Source organism: Neophocaena asiaeorientalis, unplaced genomic scaffold (genome assembly GCF_003031525.2).
Source record: "Neophocaena asiaeorientalis asiaeorientalis breed wild unplaced genomic scaffold, Neophocaena_asiaeorientalis_V1.1 scaffold251, whole genome shotgun sequence".
Taxonomy (NCBI): domain Eukaryota; kingdom Metazoa; phylum Chordata; class Mammalia; order Artiodactyla; family Phocoenidae; genus Neophocaena; species Neophocaena asiaeorientalis.
The window spans coordinates 6,083,141-6,107,863 of NW_020173377.1; the positions used below are offsets into that span (position 1 = coordinate 6,083,141).

Below are 24,723 nucleotides of genomic sequence, written 5' to 3' on the forward strand. Positions count from 1 at the left end.
TTTCTGCATCTGCGCATACTTAGTGCCCGCAGAAAATGTTTGGCAACACTTTGCACTAAAGTTACCCTGCAATACCCATAGGTCTTCAGCCTGCCTTTTTGCGTCAGTGTTATGTTAGAGAACGTTCACACCTCCATCCTCTTGTTGGCATGGCCACAGCCTGGCTGCCCCTCAGTGGTACATGGTCTCCTGGTTTCAGGGTCACGTGGGGCTCTGTGCACACCCTCAGGGCAGGCCTCTTGTTCTGTGGGTTTCTCCAGGTCTCAGCGGGACCCTCGGTGAGCACCTTCGGTGCCCTGTGACCCAGATGTACGCGTTGTGAGTGAGGCCAGCTCCCAGCTCCGGGGGCTCTGAAGCAAGAGCCCGATGTTGGTTTTTGTTCCTTGGCAGCAGCCAGCTCTAAGCATAAGAATAGTCACTGTCTAATCCTTAACATGTCTCCTTGTTATTCCTTTCTCCAAGACACCGAGGGTTTTGACTCCAAACTAGGAAAAGTATGATGCCAATTAGGAAAAGTCTTCGGGATGTGGAGCTCCGAGACCTCTTTGCTTGTGGTTTGAAACTGTTCATCTTGGCAGGCCCTGTATTGCCCAAGTCAGGACTTCCCTAGGTTGTGGTGGGGACCCTAGGCTCCCAGTGTTTTTGTTTTGGTTCAAAGTCCTTTCCTTGTTTTTGTCAAATGTAACACATGGGTTTTCTGTGGCCCTGCTTTGCAAAGACCTTTCATGTATCAGCACGATACAGAGAGTCAATTCTCAGGGCTTGCTTCAGTGCCTCTGCATTGGCCAACCCTGTGACTTTTGCGTTCTTGGCTGTAGGATTGAATTTGCTGCCAAGAATTAGTAAATAAAACATTGGCTTCTGGGAGTGTTTTGATATAAAGTTAACACCAAAAGTAATTAAAGAAGAGACAACAGTATCAGGTTATAACTTACTGCAGATTATGGGGTCAAGTAAATTTAGATCTGAGTCCCAGCTTTGTGGTCTGCTGGATATGTATGTACCCCAGGCAAGTCAGTTAACCCCCGTGAGCCTCAGTTTCCCCTTCTGTTAAATTCCTTGGTTACTAATAAATGCCCTGTAGCGTTGTGTTGAAAATGAAAGGAGATGATGTGCCGTCCTCATGCCTGGTATGTAAAATGCATTCAGTGAATGATGACTATCATTATTAATATCATAAGGAATTAATTAATGTTCTTGTACTGGTTGTTATTGAGGCCAGAATGGTGATTATTCTTACTCGGTCTTGCCTCTTGTCCTGCATCAGCCAGTGTTTGTTGTAGAGGCTGAGAAGATGTCCTGTGTCCAAGGAACCATCTCTGCCCTCAGCTGTGCTTTTGCTGCAGGGTCAGCTCATCCCTTTGGCTTGTTTCCTTTTTTCCAGGAGTCGAAGTTGGGAAGGATCAGGAGTTCGCCATTGACACCAGGGGAGCAGGAGGTCAGGGGAAGCTGGACGTGACGATCCTGAGCCCCTCGAGGAAGGTTGTGCCATGCCTGGTGGCGCCCGTGACGGGCCGGGAGAGCAGCACGGCCAAGTACATTCCCCGGGAGGAGGGGCTGTATGCTGTTGACGTGACCTACGATGGACACCCCGTGCCCGGGAGCCCTTACACGGTGGAGGCCTCGCTGCCGCCCGATCCCACCAAGGTCAGCTTTCATTTTTGTTCCAGAACTTGTCCTCTGTTGGCAGATAATAACATATAGTTAGTCCTCTGGTTCTGCCCAGCAAAGACCTTTTAGATAATTGTTTTGTGATGACAGCCCGTTCTCCGTAGTTCTCTCTCCTACAGTCCAGCGTGAAGGGTCCCCTCGGCAGCTGGGTCCCAGCCCTACTCCTTCTCTCGCTCTGGCTGTGAGGCTTTGGTGAGGGACTCCTGTCCTTCATTTGTCAGCATGGTAACGGTACTTGCTTCAAAGTGAGCCTGTAAGGGTGAGGTCAGATGGTGGGTGTGGAGGCCTCAGTCTGGCATCTGGCACACACAGTGAGCTATTATAATGAAGTATAAAAATATGTTCTACTCATTATCATTTCTTCCTAGTAGCCCTGAGTCAAGGGTTTGAGACTATTTCCAGTGTTTTGAAGGGCATGAATCCTATAAAACTGTGTTATTTGTTGAATAAGAGATGAAAGCCTCATCCCCTCCCTCTTTTAAAAGCAAGTGGTTTTTTTTACAATTTTTTCATTAGACTTTATTCTTTAGAGCAATTTTAGGTTTATAGTAAAATTGAGAGGAAGGCACAGAGATTTCCCAGATCCGGCCTCCCCGACTCAAGCATAACCTCTCCATTATCACCATCGCCCACCAGAGTGGTGTGCACCCGTTATAATGGATGAACCTATGTCAACATCGTTGTCACCCAAAGTCCATAGTTTACATTAGGGTTCACTCTTGGTGTTATACAGTCTATGGGTTTGGACGAACATATAATGACATGTATTCACCATTATAGTTCAGTTTTTTATTATTCAGAATTTGTTGAGGGAGGTATAGCAGCCAAAGCAACAGTGAGGTCCATGAAAGCCATTCAGTGAGTGTTCAACCCAGGAAACCCGAGTGTGTTTGTTGGACTAGATGTTAGGTGTCCAGCTCCAGCCCTCGAGCCAAGCCTGGCAGGAGAGAGAAAGCCATGCCTCTGACATGCCCTTCCGTGTTGAATGAGTTCACCGCCAGGTCTCCCTTTCTCAGCCGTTTGCAGCATCCACTGCTTGTGGCTGTAACTCAGTGCTGTGGGTGAGTGTGTGTGACACGTTAGGCCCCAGGGAGAAGGACCACTTCATCGAGGGGCAGTTCGCTGCCGATTGCAGGCTTGGCTGTTGAAAGCGGTGCTGGCTGAGCAGCGATACCAGTTTCGGGCGGAGTCTGATTTTTATTCTTTGTCCAAATAGGTGAAGGCCCACGGTCCTGGCCTTGAAGGCGGTCTTGTGGGCAAGCCTGCCGAGTTCATCATCGACACCAAAGGAGCTGGAACTGGAGGTTTGGGCCTAACCGTGGAAGGTCCTTGTGAGGCCAAAATTGAATGCTCGGACAATGGCGACGGGACCTGCTCCGTCTCCTACCTCCCAACAAAGCCCGGGGAGTACTTCGTCAACATCCTCTTTGAAGAAGTCCACATACCTGGTTCTCCCTTCAAAGCTGACATTGAAATGCCGTTTGATCCCTCCAAAGTTGTGGCATCGGGCCCAGGGCTGGAGCATGGGAAAGTGGGCGAGGCAGGGCTGCTTAGCGTGGACTGTTCAGAAGCAGGCCCGGGGGCCCTGGGCCTGGAAGCCGTCTCGGACTCGGGGGCGAAAGCTGAAGTCTGTATCGAGAACAACAAAGACGGCACCTATGCGGTGACCTACGTGCCCCTGACCGCCGGCATGTACACGCTGACTATGAAGTACGGCGGTGAGCTTGTACCCCACTTCCCCGCCAGGGTCAAGGTGGAGCCTGCCGTGGACACCAGCAGGGTCAAAGTCTTTGGGCCAGGAATAGAAGGAAAAGGTGGGTTTCATGAAAAAGAGGGTGGCTGCCAAAGTAACAGGGGTTCACTGGAAGCTCAGAGAGTCAGGGCTGCAAACTCAAATGACTATAGGGGTCAGGCCAGGTAGAAGATAACTCATCTGTGGTCTCTGCATCAGGGAGCGGTAGAGGGGAGCAGAGTGAAGGGGTAAGCATGTGGTGTTTCTGCTGCCCAACCCCGGCTTTCTGTTTCTTCACACTCCCAACACTGTCAGCAGATTTTCCCTTTTTTTTTTTTTCCTGGCAAAGCCAGAAATCTTGTTTGTGTTTTAATTCATTAATTAATTTTTATTTTTGGCTGTGTTGGGTCTTCGTTTCTATGCGAGGGCTCTCCCTAGTTGTGGCGAGCGGGGGCCACTCTTCATTGTGGTACGCGGGCCTCTCACTGTCGCGGCCTCTCTTGTTGAGGAGCGCAGGCTCAGTAGCTGTGGTGCACGGGCTTAGTTGCTCTGCGGCATGTGGGATCCTCCCAGACCAGGGCTCGAACCCGTGTCTCATGCATTGGCAGGCAGATTCTCAACCACTGCGCCACCAGGGAAGCCCCTGGTTTTTTTTCCTTTCAATGTGGAAACACAACATATTGCATTTTTGGCACTTATCTGAAAAAGGTTTAAAATGTACTGCTGGCTAATACCACACTTGCTGTCTTCAGCCTTTAACCTGTCCTAGATCCCACCTTTGTCCCAAGAAGTGTGCAGGCAGTTGTGTTGTTACTTGGCTTAGGAAGAAGCTTCTTTTGCCAAGGAGATTGAGGGTGGGGAGGCATTAATATTCCTGATTCTGAGTCAGAGAAACCGGTTGTCTGCGATCACCTAAATGAGTGTGTTCTGAAGTGCCAAGAACCTTGGCTCTTGAGTTTGCTCCTGAAACTGAGGTGACAGCGACGTTCTTATCTGTGTGATTGCTCTGCAGATGTGTTTCGGGAAGCCACCACCGACTTCACGGTCGACTCACGGCCCCTGACGCAGGTCGGAGGCGACCACATCAAGGCCCATATTGCCAACCCCTCAGGGGCCTCCACCGAGTGTTTCGTCACAGACAATGCTGATGGGACCTACCAGGTGGAATACACGCCCTTCGAGAAAGGTGAGTTGACTTCTCCTTGGAACATGACCCTCGTTCAGAGCTCTGCTGGGCTGCTTCCTCCCGGTGGCTGGTGCTAACTCCTGCCCCACGTGCTTTGACCGTCTCAGCAGAAGCATGTGCACAGTGACTGGGAAATGTGGAAACCTCTCTCCCGAACAGAGCCACCTGCTTGCTCAGTGCCGGGCATGCTGGCCCTGTTGTGTAGCAGTTGGGCTGTGTTTAGCCTCAGCCTCATCTGAGCAGGTTATGGGGTGATGTCATGGCATGTTGCTCATTTGTGCAGTTTTTTTTCCTGAAGGGGGAAAGTTCTCCCTTAATTTTTACCTCCTATTTTCTTTATTTATTTACTTTTGGCCGTGCCCCGTGGCTTGTGGGATCTTAGTTCCCCGACCAGGGATCAAACCCCAACCCCCAGCAGTGGAAGGATGGAGTACTAACCACTGGACCACCGAGGAATTCCCTGTGCGATTTTTTAACATAATTAATTTCTTTCTTGAATATTAAGAATTTAAATTTTAAAATTAAAAATTTTAATTTAAAATTTTGATAAAGCATAAAAATAATAAAAGCACCATATGTCCTCATTATCTGGATATATAATCCCTAAACTTTATGGTATAGATATTTTCACTTTCTTTTCGTGGATGCTTGTCTATTCTATTTCATGGGTTTCTCTTTGTCTTTCGGTTAGTGGCTAGGTGGAGTTTTCTCAAATCAGGATGGTGTGTTTAAGATGACTGTCTTCAAAATAGACTTAGTGATATTTGCTTGGAGGAGAGGCCTTGCATGTGTGTTGGGGGATGGGGGGTGGTATGTGACTGCCAAGTGAACAAAAGCACAAACAGTTTGTATTTTTTTAAAAAGTCAAATCATACCAACTTTGCTGTTTGTTCAACCTGTTCTTTTCGAATAACATGGGATAACACATAGACTTGACCGCTAGAGTATTATTTGCCACAAGTAAGTGACTCCTGTGCAAATATGTTTCTATATGTTGTTTTGAACAGGCCTCCATGTAGTGGAGGTGACATATGATGATGTGCCCATCCCAAACAGTCCCTTTAAAGTGGCTGTAACCGAAGGCTGCCAGCCATCTCGGGTTCAAGCTCAAGGACCTGGATTGAAAGAGGCCTTTACCAACAAACCCAACGTCTTTACTGTGGTTACCAGGTAAGCAAGGTCCTGGGATCTGTGTGTTGACTCTGTAAAAGGAGTAGCCCTAAGTAGTTTAACTGCTTTCAGGAAGTTTTATAGGTGTATCCTACATATGTATCATGGTCTCCCAACTTTTGGGAGGCTTTGTATTTCATATGTGAGGCGCCTTCTTCCACAGAGACATATATTACAGAGAAAGACCAAGTATGCTTTTAAAAGTACCAAAAAGCACTTGATAATAGTCATAAAACTGCTGAACAAACCAGGACTAGATGGAAGCTACTTAACGTGATAATTCAAAAATATAGAACCAATTTCATATTTAAGTGAAGCATTAGAAGTATTCCTATTAAAACTGGTCACAAGTCTCATATCTGAATTGTACTTTCAGACCCAGCCAATGCAACAATGAAGGATAAGCATTGGAAAGGAAGGGTCGAAGCTGTTTTTATTTATATTACACTGTTGAGAAATTCCCTGTGTGAGAGGTATCACAGTTGTTGAGTCTGGTTGGTGAAATGGGATAGTTTATAGAGGGATTTTAAAGGAATTTTGGAAATAAGCAGACTGGCATGAACCACTAGTACAACTTGGCCTTTTTACTCACACTTTCCAGAGGGGCAGGAATTGGGGGTCTTGGCATAACTGTCGAGGGACCATCGGAGTCAAAGATAAACTGCAGAGACAACAAAGATGGCAGTTGCAGTGCTGAGTACATCCCCTTTGCTCCAGGGGATTACGACGTGAATATCACATATGGAGGAGCCCACATCCCCGGTAAGCTATCCTTCTGAAGGGCACCCAAAGAATTATTGATTTTTGCATGAAAGTGGGTTTGATTTTGCTTGTCTCACTGAATGGGAAAAACTGTCTGATATTTGCAGTAGCTGCAAAGTGAGAATTTTCCTTAGGGCTGCATCTCCAAGAATATCCCAACTCCTAAGAGGACCAGTATTATGCCAAAATCCATTGGCTTGGAGTTCTAACTGAAAATGATTGTTCACATGTTGAAGGACCTAGATCTTAAAGGAAAGCTGATTCTTTACAAAGTTGAAAATCTTCACTTTATTTTGTGGTTGGTTCTTCTTCGTCTTACACACGTCTTGTTTTCTGTTTTCCATTGACAGTCCTGGTAGCTGATAATGACACACAAATTCAGGGTCTTATATATTAATTTCTGTTTAATGATGTAGTATGTGCACTTACTGTAAAATAGGAATAATAATAATAATTTCCTGTTCATTGTATGGTATTTTTTTAACCCATTTTGTGGCAACCAAAAATGTGTCCAGATATTGTCAGATATCCACTAGGGGACAAAATCACCTGTAGTTGAGAACCACTGCTATAAATTATTCAAACATTAAAAAAATATGACTTAAATAGTGAAGGGTCCTCCAACTTTCGTGCTCCAGCAGGGGAATCTCCATAGATTCTAGTTCTGTTTATATAGTGAAATGATTGCCACCCAACACACGTCTAGAAGGGTAGGTGAGTGTGTGGTAAGGTGTGGACAGAAGTCTAAGGACTCCAGGGCTGCTCCTGAGTCACCTTATGCCTTGTCTCATGTGTGGTGAGAGCAGGAGAAACCTCGGGTGGGGCAGTGTTGTTCTGAAGGCCATAAGCCAGGATGAGACAGAGAGAGGAAGGGGCAGGCTGAGGGCCCTACTTTCAGGTTTGTGGATTGACTTCCAGGAAGCTGGAGTGTCCACTGACCACATGCTTTCCTGACTCTGTCTGCTCTTTCCCCGTATCATGTGCAAATGTGTACACACACTCACACTCAACGCTCGCTCCTCCTTTTTCACATTGATCAGAAAGCATTGAAATTCAGCTCAAACTCATTCTACTCAGATGTCCATTGAAGCCATAATTCATTTAAAGTGACATTTCTCCTCAAACTTGTCCTTGCAGCTCTTCCAATATAGATTTTTTAATTCCTATAATCACTAGTCAGGGAGAATTCAGCCACAGACAAGACAAAGCTCCTGCCGTCTGTGAGTTTCCTGCCAAGTGTTTACAAAGAAAGAGAGCGGGGCTCAGGGACAATACAGAGCCAAGAGGACCTTTTGGAGTTTTGCAACTGTGCACTTCATGGGATGGGAGAATAGAGCTTGGAGAATGGGTAGAAGGCTGTTGCCAGGGCAGATGACCTGGTGGCTCCCACCAGGCAGGCAGTAGTGGGATGAGCATTTCCTGGTAGTGGAGACAACAAAACTATTTTGACTTTATTGAGAAAATCTGGTGGATGCCATCAGCTTTGGAATTCCCCTTGCAGAAGGGGGTGAGAGGTTGGGCCCCTGTGGTTGATGCACAGCTTGAAGCAAATGGCCAACTTGGAGCATAACAGCAGAAAGAGACCCATTTAGGGTTTTCTTCATCAGATGTAGATGGTGCCTCTTTTTTATTTTTCAGGCTCTTTTGCCTCCCAGAGCCAAATGCCAACTTCTCCTGGACCCCAGAATTTTCCCAGTCAGAGTCATTCAGTAAAGCGTTGGTTGATTGTCTCAGTGTCAGGCTTCATAGCAAAGGTAGCGCATGAGGTTCTGCTGTGAAACATTCAACAACCTGGTAGCTTCTAACTTGCTTTCATAGAAATTCTGGTTGGTTAAATATTAGCCTGGTTTTTCCTGGCCTGACACAAACCCATAGTAGGGTTATTTTTAACCAAGTATCCCGTCTTACCCGCGATGGCATATCCAGGTTTCCTCTGGTGGGTCAGCTGTGGTCTGTTGGTGATGGCTGTTTTGACCACTGGATTAAGTGGGATGACTGCGTCAGGAAGAAAGGCTGCTGTGTTTGATTGATCATGTCTGCCTGGAGCACAGAATGGGAGAGTGACATAGATTGCCTGGTATCTGCCACTCTAGACCTAAAGTTACCTTGTTGGTTCTTGGCTACTTCATGCTGAGTTCAGACCACTTCCATTGGAGGCTAACTTGGAGACTGGCTTCAAAGTTAGTTCCTTGCCATCACTTCTTGATACTGAAATCCTCAACTATCTCTCTTTAAAATAAAACTCCCTTTTGTATCACTAAACTCCAGCATGGAGCGTGGTGCTTGTCTCTGCCAGGGTCAGCCATTTATTTCAATTAACCAAGAAATCAGATACCATTGAAGCCCTGCTATTGTTAAAAAAGCCAGGGCCTTGGTTCTTTGTGTGATCTTTGTTATTTACCACCCCTGATTCTACAAAGTACAAATGTTCTAGGATACAAAGCATAGAGACCTCGGCTTCTGTGGCAGTTAGACATCGTTAACCACCAGGCGTCACAGGGAGAATGAGAACTTCTGCAAGAGATGGGTGTTGCCCCTTGGTGATGGACTTGGCAGCCTGAGGCATGGTGCTGGGGATGCTGGGGCTCCTGTTTCTGGCCCACCTCTGGGGAAGTCTTACTTGGTCTCCCTTGGTAGAGGAATCCCATGAGGGTCCTGGCCCAGTTCCTGTTTCTGTGTTTAGTGCTTTTCTCAAATTCCAATCCCCCTGCCTTTCCCATGCTTCATCAGTCTTTAAAATCAATACCCTCAAAGAGTCAGAGGGCCCCCGTGTCAGCGGTGGGGTCAGCTATGCAGGGGGACCACAGCTTACACTCAGGGAGAAAGCAAGGCTTCACCCAAATGGCCAGGGAACCAAGAAGGCCATGAGTGGTGGTGGGAGGGCGGTGCTAGCTATATTGCAGGGCCAGGAGTCCAGGGGCCCCTGAGGAGCCTTTTATGGGAGAGGATATTGGATGTGGACTGCACAGCCTGCAGTCCTCTCCATGCCTTCCTTCCACCACTCAGTTCCTTCCTTCAGTTCCTTCAACAGCCTGTCTTCTCCCTCACCTCCAGGCCTTTGCACATGCCAGTCTCTCTGCTTGAAACCCTTCTCAGTGACATCTGCTCACCCATATGTCTCATATGTTATTGGAAAGCGTCCTCTGGTCTCCCAGAGACCAGATTCATTGTCTTCTGAGTGCTCCACCAACACCTGGTACAAGTCCCCAACGTGGGTTGTGTATGATGTTACAGTGACTTGCTTACCTCATCCTTCTCCTGCATGGGGTTCCTGGAGAGCTGTTAAGCACTCTGGGCCCAGAACCTGGCGCCATGTCTGTACACAGTAGGTGCACTTGGGTGCACAACACAGCAAGGCAGGAGAAACTGACTGGGGCTGGTGTAAGTGAGGGCCTGGGTAGAGCAATGGTGCAATTCTGGGTGCACACAAGGAGGGTCTCCAGGCACTAGGGGGGGCTGTACTTAGAATCCTGTGACCTCTTTTTCTAGGCAGCCCCTTCAGGGTTCCTGTGAAGGATGTTGTGGACCCCAGCAAGGTCAAGATCGCTGGCCCTGGGCTGGGCTCGGGTGTCCGAGCTCGTGTCTTGCAGTCCTTCACGGTGGACAGCAGCAAGGCCGGCCTGGCCCCACTGGAAGTGAGGGTCATGGGCCCACGAGGTAAGTACACATCCTGCCTTCCTGCCGACACTCACCTGCCCTGGACTGGGGCAGCCATGACCCAGAGCAGGCACTTTGCTTTTGAGTTTAGTCATGAACTTTAGGTTAAATTTCTTAAATTACTTTATTGCTCCATGTTCTAGCTAAACTGTAGAAGTTTATGCTTAAAAAATTGGCAGGCCTGTTATTTTTCCGGCGGCCCGTCTTTTCTATCATTTAATAATATGACCCTAAATGTCTTTTTAAAATTTTGTTTTATTTTTTTAAAACAAGTAGTATCTGGGCTCTCACAGGTAAAATTATCGCAACTGCTTAATTATGTGTTTCAACATTTGTGAGGTGACTGGGGTGGGTCTGGATTTGCATGGGTGTTGGATTTGGTGCTCATGTGGGAACACACCCCAAATTTCTGGAAATGAGCAATACTCAGCCCATGTGACACGTAGCTTTGTCATCATCCCAGCTCCCTGGAGAGAGGTGGTCTCTTAGGGAATGAGCTTTGCTGGCAACTTGGCCTCCCCTTTTGCAGCCTGGAATTTGGGTTGGGTGAGGCTAGCAGGCCATTTTGGGACAAGCCCTGATGTGCGTTGAAATTTACCTTTTTCAGTAGGTGATCACACTTCCTCTTCCAGCATTTAAAATGTGCCAGTCTCTGCCTAATATCTTAACTTATCTGGATTTTTACTCAGTGATGTGTTCTTGGCTTCACAGAAGTGGCAGATGAGGGCTTCCTTCTTTGAAGAGGAACTTTCTCCTTAATGGGTTTCAGCAGGAGGTTATGCCCTTTGAAGCTCAGAGCAGAAATGGTTTTGGGGGAAATGAAGTCATAGGGCTGGAATCTGATTCCACAGAGTTACTGAGCTTCAAGACCTGTGTGTGTGTGTGGTGGGGGCGGGGTAGAGGGACAGAGAGAGAGACAGGGCAGGGCAGAGGGGAGAAAGAGAGAAAAGCTTTGCTGAGATATCTACGTCTATTACAGAGGACTCTGAAATAACAGCCTTTTAATTTTAGTTGATGAGACGGATTCCCAGTCAAGGCTCAGCCCCTTGAAAGCCATGTCAGAGTTCTTTAAACGGGACCTGAAGGGTGACTTTATGGAGACAGGTTTGCATTTTCCTATTAGCTGCTGCTCTGATTTATGTAACCCGAATGTCTCTTGCTGGCCTTAACTCTGAAATTGCCTTGTACCTGCCTCATGTGCATTGCTTAATGAGTATGCCACACTTTGATTAATCTACCTACCCTTCAGCTGATGCATCCTGACACTCAGGTTCAGAACTGGGATCTAGAATCTACCAACCTAATGCATGCCTTGATTATGCTTGAAAGTGACCTCTAACCGTCCCCTGCAGATGTCACATTGAGAGCCCGCTCACCCTCATGAGATCGGCACCTCACCTGCCCTGCGCCCTACACCCAGCATGCTGCTGTCATGATGGTCTTTGCTCGGAGGTGGATACAAGTTTTTTTTTTGGTTTTTTTTTTTTGCGGCACGCGGGCCTCTCACTGCTGTGGCCTATCCCGTTGTGGAGCACAGGCTCCGGACGCGCAGGTTCATCGGCCATGGCTCATGGGCCCAGCCGCTCCGTGGCATGTGGGATCTTCCCGGACCGGGGCACGAACCCGTGTCCCCTGCATCGGCAGGTGGACTCTCAACCCCTGCGCCACCAGGGAAGCCCCTGGATACAAGTTTTAACTGGCTGGCCCATTGGTTAAATTTTGCTGTTCAGAGTTCTGGACTCTTTGACCCTTTCTTGGCTGTAGAGTAAAATTACCTCATCCCAAGCATGCCTAACCAGCTTGCAAGGATAGCATGTCTGCAACAAGCATCTTCACCATATGCCCTCCAGCAACAAGTGCAGGCAGTCTCCTTAATTATACTCTAGGTCCAACAGAGTGTAGTTCAGCCAACAGAAAGCTAAAGGTGTCTCTCAGGGTCATTTCTGCAACTATGAATTGGGGAATCTTTCTCCTGTGATTTCTTAGGCCTCTGATTATGGCCTGCTTGCCTTTGTGTTATCAGTGGAAACCAATAGCTCTCTTGGATGAATGTGATCCTTTATGAACTCAGCCCAGGTGGAGTGAAGGGGAAGCCAGGCAGTTCCTCAGCCCTCTCGTCTCTGTTCTCAGGTCTGGTGGAGCCCGTGAACGTGGTGGACAATGGGGATGGCACACACACAGTGACCTACACCCCATCCCAGGAGGGGCCTTACATGGTCTCTGTTAAATATGCTGATGAAGAGATCCCTCGTAGGTAAGCTTCTGTCCTTAGGGAAGGGGTTCAAGCCCACCCCTCTGGTGACCAGCACTGCTCTGGTGGCCCACCCATCCGTTCATCTATCCATGTATCCATCCATCTGTCCAGCCACCCACGTATCCATCCATCCATGTATCCATCCACTCATTTACCCATCCATCCATCTGATCAGCATCACTGAGAACCGGCATGCTCTGCACAGGTGTTAAAATACACTAGCCTTGATGTTTGTGCCTCCTGCTCTCTTGGTGCCCCCCTTGCATTTGTTCCTTTCAGCCATCTTTAATGTAAAGGTGAGCTGACAGTAAGGAGTGCATTAGTTCATCAAGGTCTTCTTTCTGGTGACCATGCAACTTGTTTTCTAATTAGGACAAAAATTTTTACTTCTTAATTGAGAATTTGGTTGGCCATAGCATTCCCAGAAGGTGTTGAATAAAAACCTGTTCCTCATTCTTATTAATAGAAAAAATGTTGCTTAAGCTCTTTACCTCTCAGAAGAGTCTCCAAAGATTTTTTTTATCATACTTAGAATTTAAAAGTTTCACCTGTACCCCAAATGTGCATATTTTTACATGAAGGTATACGTATAGCTCTAGCTCTGTGGAAAGGTAAAATTTATAAATTACATTTATGTGGTATTTGACTAATAGGTCTTATATCATCTAAAACATACTAAAAATAGAAAATAAGAGGACAAGATAATATCGAAACATCAGTTTTAATATTTTTTCTTTCCATTTTGGTGATCATTGTGTTAGTAAAACAAAAGTGGGTTAAATGTGTTTAACCCCATGTTTCCCAAACTAATTTGGAAATTAGTTTGTAACCCATGGAATGCACTTACGGAAAGCTGGTCTGTTGTATGATGGTTACACGGTTGTAAATTTCTGCTGGATTTGGCACTTAAGTCTTATATGCTGTAGAAATCCTCCCTCTCAATCCCAGTCTCTTGTGTAAGAGAAGTCAGATGTAGCTGAGTTGAAGTGTATCCATACTGAACTGGGGTGTGTATGTCTGTCAAGTCCCTTTAAGGTCAAGGTCCTTCCCACATACGATGCCAGCAAAGTGACCGCCAGTGGCCCTGGCCTCAGTACCTATGGTGTGCCTGCCAGCCTGCCTGTGGAGTTTGCCATCGATGCCAGAGATGCCGGGGAAGGCCTGCTTGCTGTTCAGATAACGGTAACCTTGGATGATTTTTCTGGAGCCAAACTTCATTAATAAGACCTAATTTCGCAGCCAGGGATAAGAACCAGGATTTTAACAACTAATTTCTAGCCTCACACAAATGTTTGTCTGATTTCCCCACTAGAGAGTCGGTAATTGTACAGGACAACAAATAGGCTTGCCTGAGAAGTCTGAGAGTATAGCTTCAAGTACCATATTTTGGTGAATCTCATATATTTTGCTCTCTATTATATCTATTCCTATCTTTTGTTGTTTGAATGTTTAAAATTACCCTTTGGATTAGTTAAGACTAAGTTCTGCTGCATATCACAATCAACCCTCAACTAAGAGTGGCTTAAACACATGGGGTAGTTCTCTCTTGTTAGACAGGCCCAGAGGCCGGGCAAGGCGCCTGGGTGCTATGTGGCTTATCAAGGAAGCAGGCTCCATTCCACCTCTCTGCTCCTGTGTCCTAACGTGTGGCTTCTGTCCCTAAGGTCTCCTCATGGACCATGAGCCTGCTGGTGCTCTGGCCATCCAATCCACATGGCACGCCAGAAAGAGGAAGAGAGCAGAAGGGACAATGGGACCTTCCAACTCTATCAGCTCTCTTAAGCAGCCCTGTCAGAAGTCCCTCATGAGACTTCCACTCTCTTCTCATTTGCCAGAAGTTTGTCATAAGTCCCATGGCTGTACCTAGTGGCCCAGGATACTAGGAAGTGGAGTCTCGTATTCTGGAAGCAGCATACCTAGCTAAGAATTAGGTTCCTATTAGTAAAGACGGAAAGGAGAGTGAAGGTGCTGGTGCAGAAGCAGGAGCCTCTGCCCCCTTGTCTCCCTACATTTCGATGGATTTGGAGCTAAAACTGTTCGTTCCCTTGACAGAAAATTCACTAAAAATTGACCATGTCCATCACAGTGTTAAAGGGATCTATGACCCTCTGCTCCCACCACCTCCCAAAATGTATTAAGCCAGTAATTCTTTTTTCCTCCCACTAGAGGCATTAATTAATGAGCAAAATCTGTCAAGGTTTTCTTTGAATGGTTTCTACATCTTGACGACAACATCCTAAATAGCATTTCTCTGTGATCCACAGGACCAAGAGGGAAAACCCAAAAGAGCCATTGTCCATGATAATAAAGATGGCACATACGCTGTTACCTACATCCCCGACAAGACTGGACGCTATATGATTGGGGTCACCTACGGTGGGGACGACATCCCGTTGTCTCCCTACCGCATCCGGGCCACACAGACGGGCGATGCCAGCAAGTGCCTGGCCACAGGTGAGTGCAGCTCAAGGACAGGAGTGTGTGTTTTGGCCTCAGAAAGCCAGCGTCTGCCACTTAATAGCTGTGTGATCAGGGCAAGATGCTCAACCACTCTTAGCCTCAGGCAGACTTAGATGGAAGATCTTTTTGGAAAACATTGAAGCTCAAGAAGCTCTTCCAAGGATCAGAGACCGTTTCGCAGTGCTATTGCAGAGATTAGATGAGGTCAGACATGAAAAGTGCTTAGCGCAAGTGCCAGGCACATGGAAATTATTACCGTTACTTTTGAAGTGGGTGATTGTTGAGATTTCAGTTGTTGCGATTTCAACTGTGGCTCCCATGAAAAGCATCAAATTTATGCCTTTCATGAGTAGATGGTTTAGTTATTTGAGATATATTCAAGAGCATTTCAGGCCAGGGCTAGAGAAGCACATGAAAGGATCTAGGTTTCTCCTCAACACTCAGGACTTACGTCTGAGTCTCTTGGGAATTCTCCAGGAATATTAGAGCATAACAGTTCCTTCCATTTCTAAGACATGACCAATTGAATATCATGGGCAACTCTGATGTTGCTTCAAGCAGATTTCAAACCATGAATCCCCATCTCTGAAATGAAACTGATTTGCTTCTCTTTAAATAAAACTAAACAGAGGTCCACCCTGGATGTGTCCTATTTCTCTCATATCTCGTCTTGTTCTTTTGTGTGTGTGTGTGTGTGATATGCCGGCCTCTCACTGTTGTGGCCTCTCCCGTTGTGGAGCACAGGCTCCGGACGCGCAGGCTCAGCGGCCATGGCTCTCGGGCCCAGCCGCTCCGCAGCATGAGGGATCTTCCCGGACTGGGTCACGAACCTGTGTCCCCTGCATCGGCAGGCGGACTCTCAACCACTGCGCCACCAGGGAAGCCCTCTCGTCTTGTTCTGAAAGGAGAAAATCTTTTGGCTTTCAGGGTGAGGCTGTAAATTGCTCAGCTTGGCGCTTTTTGGCTCATCCACCACAAGACTGAGAAATTTTGTAACGATGGCCAGTCTGCCACCTCCTAGGTCTGTGCTGTTCCAGAGACAACTGGATTGTCTTTGCCAACCTGAGGGCATGTGAATACTGGGTGGGAACTTCCTCCTGGCTTTCCAGGCTCTCCTCCTTCCCGCAGCTCAGGCAGGATACTCTGCTCAGCCTGGGGGCTCCTTTGGCCCTACCTCTCAGTCTGTCATTCAGTGCCAAACTTCAGTCTTCCCTTACTACTCACTGTCTCAGCATGTCCTTATCACTCCCTGTTGCTTCTACACACTTTGCTTTTTTTTTTTTTTTGCCAGGGTGCTTTTAATTCACAGTTTTTTGCACTCCCTGATCTGTGGATCCTCAGTAAAGGGGTGCCACAAGTCAGAGAGACAGACAGATAGACGGGTCATCATTTGGAGACAGAGGTTGTAAGTCTTCCCTAGCCAAGGGTACCCAGCCTTCAGAATTCAGCCATTTCCCCTTTCTCAGGAAGCCCTCTGTCAATGTGGCAACCCTGGGATATAAATTCATAGAACTTTCCATAGATGTGCTGCAGGACGCTTCTTTGGAGAACCATTGATTATTTTTTTGATAACTTAGTCCCCCCCTCGGTGTTTCCAACACAGATTGAGCTGTCATTCTTGGTGTCCAGCCTGCATGCATCTGCCCTGTTAGATTTTGAGCATATTGAGAGCTGAGGCTGTGGTTTGCTCACCTTTGTGTGTATCTGGCACTTAAGAAAATGCCCAATATGTGTTTGCTGATGAAAGTTGACCTTCATCCCCATACACTTGAATGCTGGCAAAGCCGGTTTAACACATGGTTATCACTCACAACTTGCAGATACACCTTATTTAATAAGTAATGGATAGAATGCTCCCTGGAGCAGCATCTTCCCCAGGGCATCTCTGGGACGTCCCTCCGCACAGCGGTAGTTGAAGGTCTAACATTCACAGATACAACACGAACGTGTGTGATTTGTTCTTGGGCCTTCAGCTGCTGTCCATGGCTGAAGCTTCCACTCTCTCCTCCTAAACTTTTCTCCAGGTCCTGGAATCGCCTCCACTGTGAAAACTGGCGAGGAAGTGGGCTTTGTGGTAGATGCCAAGACTGCCGGGAAAGGCAAAGTGACCTGCACGGTTCTGACCCCAGACGGCACTGAGGCTGAGGCTGATGTCATCGAGAATGAGGATGGCACCTATGACATTTTCTACACGGCCGCCAAGCCGGGCACCTATGTCATCTACGTGCGCTTTGGTGGCGTTGATATTCCCAACAGCCCCTTCACTGTCATGGTAAGGAAAATTCCTTCTCTAGAGCATGCTGTTGTTAGCAGGAACAGTAACGACTGCTGTTTGTTAAACCCTGGCTGAGACATCCCCGGCCACTTTTTTTTTCTTTTCTTTAAAAGAAAATTGTCTTAAGCAGTCATGACCTTGCAGAATCCTGTGTAATCTCTAGAAACCCAGGGACCCTTTGGCTCTAAGGGGTTTTAGGAAATCACTGGCAACCAGAGTGTCCATCATTCTTAAGGATCTTAGGCAATGTCCTGGCCTAAGCCCAGCTCAGAAAGATACGCTTTGACGAAAACGTCTATGAGTAAAACATTACAAATTTTCATCCTGCTTGTTCTTCCTCCTCTCTCCTCCCCTGGAGGAGAGAGGTTCCTGAGGCTGTTATGTCTGGAGACTTGACTCTGATATCCCAGGACTCAAAGTACCTCCAGTTGTGTTTTGGAAAGATTCAGACTTTGATGATGAGGGGGCAATAGCTTGTCTTTTTGAAGCTAGGAACATCTGGAATAAAAGAAAACCATTATGCAAAACCTCTGAGCCAGAGAATGACTCGGCCGTTTAATTTTCAAATCTGAGTGACTTTTAGATCCTCCTTCGATTATTGAGGTTCTTCAACCAGGAAAGGACTTAGAAACCTCAGGAGCAGTCCTTCATTTAACCCTTAAAACTAAGCATTGTTGGCCCTTTTACAAATGCTGTATAGGAGCGGGGATCAGACTCGAGTCCACTGAACCCAGACTGCCTGCTCTGGACAGCTGCTGAGCACCGTCCTCACCTGTGTCCTTTGATGCCATGGGCAGCAGACCACAAAGTTTACAGAACTCAGTGGCCTGGCCCCACGCACAGCCTACAAAGCTCCATCTAATGATTTCGCTTTATGCAGCAGCAGAGAAGGACACGAAGACTCCATTCCAGACAGAAGCCCGTGTCTGTCTCCCACTCTATAATCTGCTGAACCTTTATTCTTTTCCATAGATGTTTGTTTATCTATAAACGTTGTGCCAGAGACCTGGAGCCTTTTTATGTCTCAAGGATGTTGACGCTGTTAATTTGGGAGTGTTTTTCTCCTCAGGGGAGAAAAAGATGCAGTTAGAAAGTTTATGTCCTTCTTATTTACAGAGAAGTCCCAGTTGTAGTTGTAAGAATCTGTTTTTAGCCCACAGGAGTTTTTTATCTGGTTGGTTAGAATTGGGCAGAGGTCAGAGCCCTGCTGGTGGGATGGGCTGGAGATAAGAGACCACGTTTGGAGGGTGTGAGTGAGGAAATCAGGAAGAAAATACCAAGGACCGTTTTAGAAGTTGAGTCAGAAACCTGCAGTGGAGGCCACCAAACTCTTTAGGAATGAATGTCCATTCAGCCCTGGAATGCACACAGAGCAAGGAATGCGCACAGAGCAAGGATCCTTTGTGTAAAACGCACTAGCCCCCTAACAACTGCTGAAGGCAGGAAGGGATGACACTCAGGGCACGTGCTTTAGGTCTTCATTCTCCCGTTCCTAGCTTCCTCCAGCCTTACCTAGATGGGCTCACTCTTTATTCATTGGCCTCTTGGGGCTAGGTTCACTGTCTTCCCCTGCAAGCTTGGGGCCGAAAGGACATGAACACCCTGTACTGCCTTTGCAGCAAATGTCTGCAGGAGCTCCAGCAGGCTGGTTGAGTTAAATGCATCTCACAGACGTGCACAGCAAGTCACGGGTCTAGCAGCTTCTCTGCCTGTCACTGTTAAGAAGTCACTGATCAGGGCTTCCCTGGTGGCACAGTGGTTGAGAATCCGCCTACCGATGCAGGGGACACGAGTTGGTGCCCCGGTCTGGGAAGATCCCACATGCCGCGGAGCGGCTGGGCCCGTGAGCCATGGCTGCTGAGCCTGTGCGTCCGGAGCCTGTGCTCCGCAACGGGATAGGCCACAGCAGTGAGAGGCCCGCGTCCCGCCAAAAAAAAAAGAAAAAAAAAGAAGTCACTGATCAGGGCTTCCTTGGTGGCACAGTGGTTGAGAATCCGCCTACCGATGCAGGGGACACGAGTTGGTGCCCCGGTCTGGGAAGATCCCACATGCCGCGGAGCGGCTGGGCCCGTGAGCCATGGCTGCTGAGCCTGTGCGTCCGGAGCCTGTGCTCCGCAACGGGATAGGCCACAGCAGTGAGAGGCCCGCGTCCCGCCAAAAAAAAAAGAAAAAAAAAGAAGTCACTGATCAAAGGCTATAGCGTAGCCACTGAAAGATCTTCCTGGCTGATGTGTCCCAGAGTCGCCCAACCTGAGATGGTCCAGGGGGTGGGGGATAGGGCTGTTGCAAACGTTGAAGCTTACAAAGCTGCCTTTGTAAGTGAAGCCCCTTTTCTGAGATGCCAGAATACACAAAAGGGGCTAAACATGAGCACGGAAGTTTTCCTCCAGAAGGGAGGCTTTCCAATTCTTTTATTGTGGGAGAAGAAGGAACTGAGAGGGGACCCATCCCTTATCAGGGTGATTGGATCAGGAACACAAAGTCTCTGGTTTTTAAAAAATGAATTTATAAAAACTTTTAGAACATAACTATAGACACATACCAAGTAACAAGAGACCCCTTTCCCAATTTCATGCTCCAGGGGTGACCAGCATTAGGTTTTCTCCTGCTTATACAAGAAACATGTCAGTTTTGTGCATGAGATTAACCATGCACATTGCTTTGCAACTTGCTTCCTTCCCTCAATATGCTGTAAATACCCTTCCATATTAATTGATCTGACTTGATCGCTTCTTCAGAATGGCTGCACCGGGGTCCACTGTACAGACTTACATAATTTACTTAACCGACTCCCTTACAGATGGACATTTAGGTTACTTCAGCCTTTCCCAACAATGAATGGCTCCAGTAAAATCCTTTGCACACATGACTTACCTATAGACTTTCCTGCCAGTATTTCTATAGGCTTGCTTACTAGAAGTGGGTCATGGGTTCAGAGGGCATATGGATTTGACATTGGAAGAGGAGATGCCAACTTGCTCTCCACAATGGTGGGAAGAAGGTAGGCTCCCGCTACAGGGAGTAGCTCTCTGCTAGGCAAGACAGATGGGGAGGAAGCAGCCCTCGGGTTGTAGAATCTACTGAGTCGCGATGTCCCTCAATGTGATTCCCAACTAATTTCCATTTGCCACTGACCAGGCCACAGATGGGAAAGTCGCAGCTGTGGAGGAAGCACCGGTAAATGCATGTCCCCCCGGATTCAGGCCCTGGGTATACTTTTGGTTTTTGTTTTTATTTTTCCCTTTTCCATGTCTTTGTTTACTCAGCCTTCATTGCAGAAAAGCTGCAGCCTGCTTTTGGGGATTGCTTAAGCCCTCTGGGTGTCCTGGTCATTGGTTTGTCCCCACTGATCAGTGCATCACAATGATCCCGGCTTTCTCTGTAATGAGACCCACCTGTGTCATCGTACGCGCTCCACGAATCGCCCACCACCATGTCTGTGATCACGCTCGGTGCAGTTTGTCTCCACATTTAAGGAGAAAGATGGACAGCTGTCTCAGCCCTCCTGCTGACTCTAAAAGCCACCACTTGCACTTTTGGTTTCTGTTCAGGGGGAAAGCCACCGCTGCTACTTTCTGCCACTTAAAATGCACCTTCTTTTCCAGGCCACAGGCAACTAAACCTTTCCAGGTGGAACCTCTTGGGACTCACAGACATTGCTGTCTCTCACTTTTCCGCTTTCCCATGGGCGCTACTGGGAATTTCACAAGCAAACAGCCTAGGGAGTTTTAGCAATTGGTCAGCATGATTCCTTCAATTCTTCAGGTTCTGCTCTGGCCCCAGAGCCCGTTAGCCAAAGCCCACAATGCATGGGCAGCCGCATCCCCAAATCCTGGCTGTACGAGCTTGCAAAATTCCCAGTTGCTCTGCCCCCTGTAGCTTCCCCAGCTCACACTGTTGTCCACTTTACCCAGTGACCGCTGCTTCCTGTTTTTAGGTAACTGAAGAGGCCTATGTCCCAGTGAGTGACATGAACGGCCTGGGGTTTAAGCCTTTCGACTTGGTCATTCCGTTTGCAGTCAGGAAAGGAGAAATCACCGGTAAGCACTGACGTGAAAGCCGTCTTGTTCTCACTCACTTGCACTAGCTCTCCAAACAGTGCGCAGGAGCTGGTTCCACCTGTCTCCCAGACCTGGGGTCTGGAACCCAGCATCCCTGGGTCAGTCCATGAGCCCATGGGATTGCAGAATGTTCTGTGTGTATATCAGAAGAGGTGGTTCATTTATAACTTGCATCCTGGAGAGAGGGCCGGAGATGCTCTGTAAGGGGAGAACCACTGTGTTTAGATCTCTCTCGACCATCACGTTCCTATTCCCCCCTTTTCTTGCCTTCTCTTATTCTTCCACTTTTCCAGATATGACATTGACACTGAGGTCTGTTGTACAAGAGTTACTTCCTCTCCTAGCCTCCTTTCAATGCCTGCTTCTCTTTGAGTTGACGCTTTACCAATCCAATTGGTCTCATGGTCTTCTCAAGTCCTATTTGAGCTTCTCATTTGTCAGTACAAAAGTAGAAGACCCTTTACTTGTGAGTTGCCTGCTGCATTTTGTGGAAACAAAATAGAACAAAATAAAGGCAGGTACGTCTCTGCTTCCGGTTGTGGAACGTGGTGTTTTAGGCAATGGTGTGAAGTGTTCTTGTATCTGAAAACGTTTATTGTGAAGGCCACGTGTACCTCTGTGCTCAGCTTCTCAGGGGAAGTCTTGGTGGGCTCACTACCCTGTCTCCATGTGCTCCAACAGGAGAGGTCCACATGCCTTCTGGGAAGACAGCCACACCTGAGATTGTGGACAACAAGGATGGCACTGTCACTGTCAGATACGCTCCCACTGAGGTCGGGCTCCACGAGATGCACATCAAATACATGGGCAGCCACATCCCTGGTAAGTCGGGCTCAGCGCCCTGGCTGACTGGCCCTGCAGGACTCCAAGATTCAGGACGTGAACATCTGGGAGGTTGTAGTCAGTCGTTCAGTCACCTGCTGTGTGGTTTTCGGTGGCAGATTTGGGAATGCAGTGTAGGCGTCCCTGCAAAACCAAACAGGCTGTGACCCCAGCAGATCCAGCTGATTTCCAGCAGGGATGACACAGCTAAGTGTCCTGGGTCACAGTGCAGGCCCTTCGGTCTGCGATTGTTTGTCTTTGTCACTATGCCAAGCATGGCCAAAGAGTGAGCTGGGAGAAAAATGTGAGACACGTCAAGGGACTTTCCAGCCGGGCCTGCAGAGCCCAGAGCAGCGTGGGATGGGAGAAGAGGTTGTGAGAAGAGGACAAGCTGCCTTATTGTCACACTGCTCTTGACAAGGAAAGCCAGCTCAAGTTTCACGTCCATCAACCAGCAGTGTTACTCTTTTTCTTTTTTTTTTGAGTACATAACCTATCTACGTAGTTTAAAAATGATGTGGAGAAGGGTTTCCTTCCCACCCATATCCCCCATCTGCCCTCTCCTTGAACCTGACTGTTATTGATGTTTTATGCTAGATTTCAGAATATTTTTAAGACTCTACAACAGATGGGAATACAGATGTTTAATTCCTCTCCCTTTGTTACATAAACAGTAGCCTACGCTACACATTATTCTGACCTTGCCCTTTTCATCTAATAGTATATCTTGGAAAACTTTGCGCATCTGAATAGTAGAGAGTGTTCATGGTGTCCGGCCATTTGGGTGAACGTTACATGTGAACCATTTCTCCCACTGGAGGACAATTGGGTTCTTCCCCACTTTTTGTGATTACTGGTCATGCTGCAGTGAATAATAGCCCTGTACACCCATCATCTCACACCTGCCAGGGTGTATCTGAGATATTTGGTTCCCAGGGCAGGAATTGCAGGGCACAGGCAACAGCCCTGCAATTCTGACAGATCTCACCAAAGCGCCCTTCACGCAATCCCTTCCCGTTCACATGCCCACCCGCCATGTAGGAGAGCACCTGCTTTTCCGCCAATTTGCCAGTGGAATAGGCTCTCAAATTTTTGGATCTTTGCCAGACTGATAGTTCAAAAACGGTATTGCTTTGTTTGTATTTCTCCTGTGAATGAAATTGAGCAACTTTCTATATGGCTAAGTATCAATGCTATTTGTACTTCTTTTTCTCTGAACTGGACGTTTGTATCCTTGGCTCAGTTTTTCTCTTGGATGATTGGCCTTTGTCATATCAGTTTCTGAGAGCAGTCTAAATGTTGGAGAGATAAGCCCTTTGTGATAGGAGTTGCAAATACTTCTCCCAGTTTGATATTTGCTTTAGTTTAAGCAAACATGTATTTATCTGCTTCTATTTAAATGTTCTAAAGGTGCAGATACAGAAAAAGTAAAAATGTCTTTTTACCATTTTCCTTCTACTTCCAATGTTGGTGTGTGTATCTTTTCAAATGTCTCTCTCTGTACCTACAAATAGGCATGCAGTTTTGTTCTATTTTGGGCTGGGATAATGGTATTAATATTACATAGGAATATATTATGATGGGTATATATTATTATATAGGTATTATAATAGGTGTTAATATTATATAGGGTATTAATATAATGGGATATTGACATTTATATAGCAATTTGCCTTTTTCTCTTTAATGCAACACATTATGGATAATCTCTCAAGTTAGTATACATAGATCTCCCTCATTATTTTTAGTGACCTGCAAGTAGACTAATGTTGATTTAACCACCCCCCTGTTGTTGGACCCTGGGTTCTTTTCCTAATTTGCACCTGAATTCTGTGGAAATGGAAGTACTTGCCTAGGGCTGGGAGTGGGCCTGAGTGGAGAGGACCACATTGGGATAGATTCCTCGGGCTGGGCTCACAGACTTTGAAAGTCATGGGCAAACGGCCTTCCCAAAGGACCTTTCCAGTCACATTCCATCTATAGTGGGTCATTTCTCTTCTCCACTGCTCCCCCCCACCCCCCGTCACCCAGCCCAGGTGTAGCTGTTCCCTCCTTACTTGTCCATTTGAGCCAGATTCCCCTGCCTCAGCCCCCCTCTAGTCTGGAGCACCCTGGGGACTGTTTTTCTCATGTGATCACTGAAGGGTCGATAGTGAGTAGACCCCCTTGGGTATCCTAGGATGGGGAGCCCCACAGAGTGTCCTCTTGCATTCTGCTCTGCCCAGGAGATGCCACACCCGCTGCTGTTAGGTGAATCCCCCCAACCCCCCATGAGTCCCAACTTTGTGTGTGTTCTTTGCAAACCCAGAGAGCCCGCTCCAGTTCTACGTGAACTACCCCAACAGCGGGAGCGTTTCTGCATATGGCCCGGGCCTGGTGTATGGAGTGGCCAACAAAACCGCCACCTTCACCATTGTCACCGAGGACGCAGGAGAAGGTACTGTGATTCTGTGGGTCTCAGCTGTCATTCGGAGAGTTAAGGGGATGCAATTCCAGGGAAGCCTTTAAAAATAAGGCTCTTGTCTTTTCTCTCATACAAATCTCTTACGTAGAGCTCCTCTGTCTTCTACCCAAAACAGAAATTTTAAAGTCCTTCGTGTTCTGATTAAAATCACGCTCATACTATGAAATGTTTTATGTGACTTTCCTGAAATTTACGTGTGTTTTGATAGA

At 47.3% G+C, this 24,723-nt stretch overlaps 1 protein-coding gene across 4 annotated transcripts in view; it reads left to right on the forward strand.

Moving 5' to 3' along the window:
• The window catches only part of FLNB (filamin B), a 138,848-nt gene that overhangs the window by 90,605 nt on the left and 23,520 nt on the right, over positions 1-24,723 (forward strand). Inside the window, exons 20-34 of one of the 4 annotated variants that reach the window (XM_024746378.1) lie at positions 1,385-1,647; positions 2,888-3,485; positions 4,416-4,589; positions 5,597-5,759; positions 6,361-6,521; positions 10,011-10,178; positions 11,190-11,282; positions 12,309-12,432; positions 13,458-13,614; positions 14,697-14,886; positions 16,917-17,164; positions 20,306-20,377; positions 21,105-21,207; positions 21,910-22,050; positions 24,359-24,487. In XM_024746378.1, coding sequence (XP_024602146.1) covers positions 1,385-1,647; positions 2,888-3,485; positions 4,416-4,589; positions 5,597-5,759; positions 6,361-6,521; positions 10,011-10,178; positions 11,190-11,282; positions 12,309-12,432; positions 13,458-13,614; positions 14,697-14,886; positions 16,917-17,164; positions 20,306-20,377; positions 21,105-21,207; positions 21,910-22,050; positions 24,359-24,487 — 2,784 coding nt within the window. The remainder of the gene's footprint in view (positions 1-1,384; positions 1,648-2,887; positions 3,486-4,415; positions 4,590-5,596; positions 5,760-6,360; positions 6,522-10,010; positions 10,179-11,189; positions 11,283-12,308; positions 12,433-13,457; positions 13,615-14,696; positions 14,887-16,916; positions 17,165-20,305; positions 20,378-21,104; positions 21,208-21,909; positions 22,051-24,358; positions 24,488-24,723) is intronic. The other 3 variants (XM_024746379.1, XM_024746380.1, XM_024746381.1) reach the window with 3 other exon arrangements.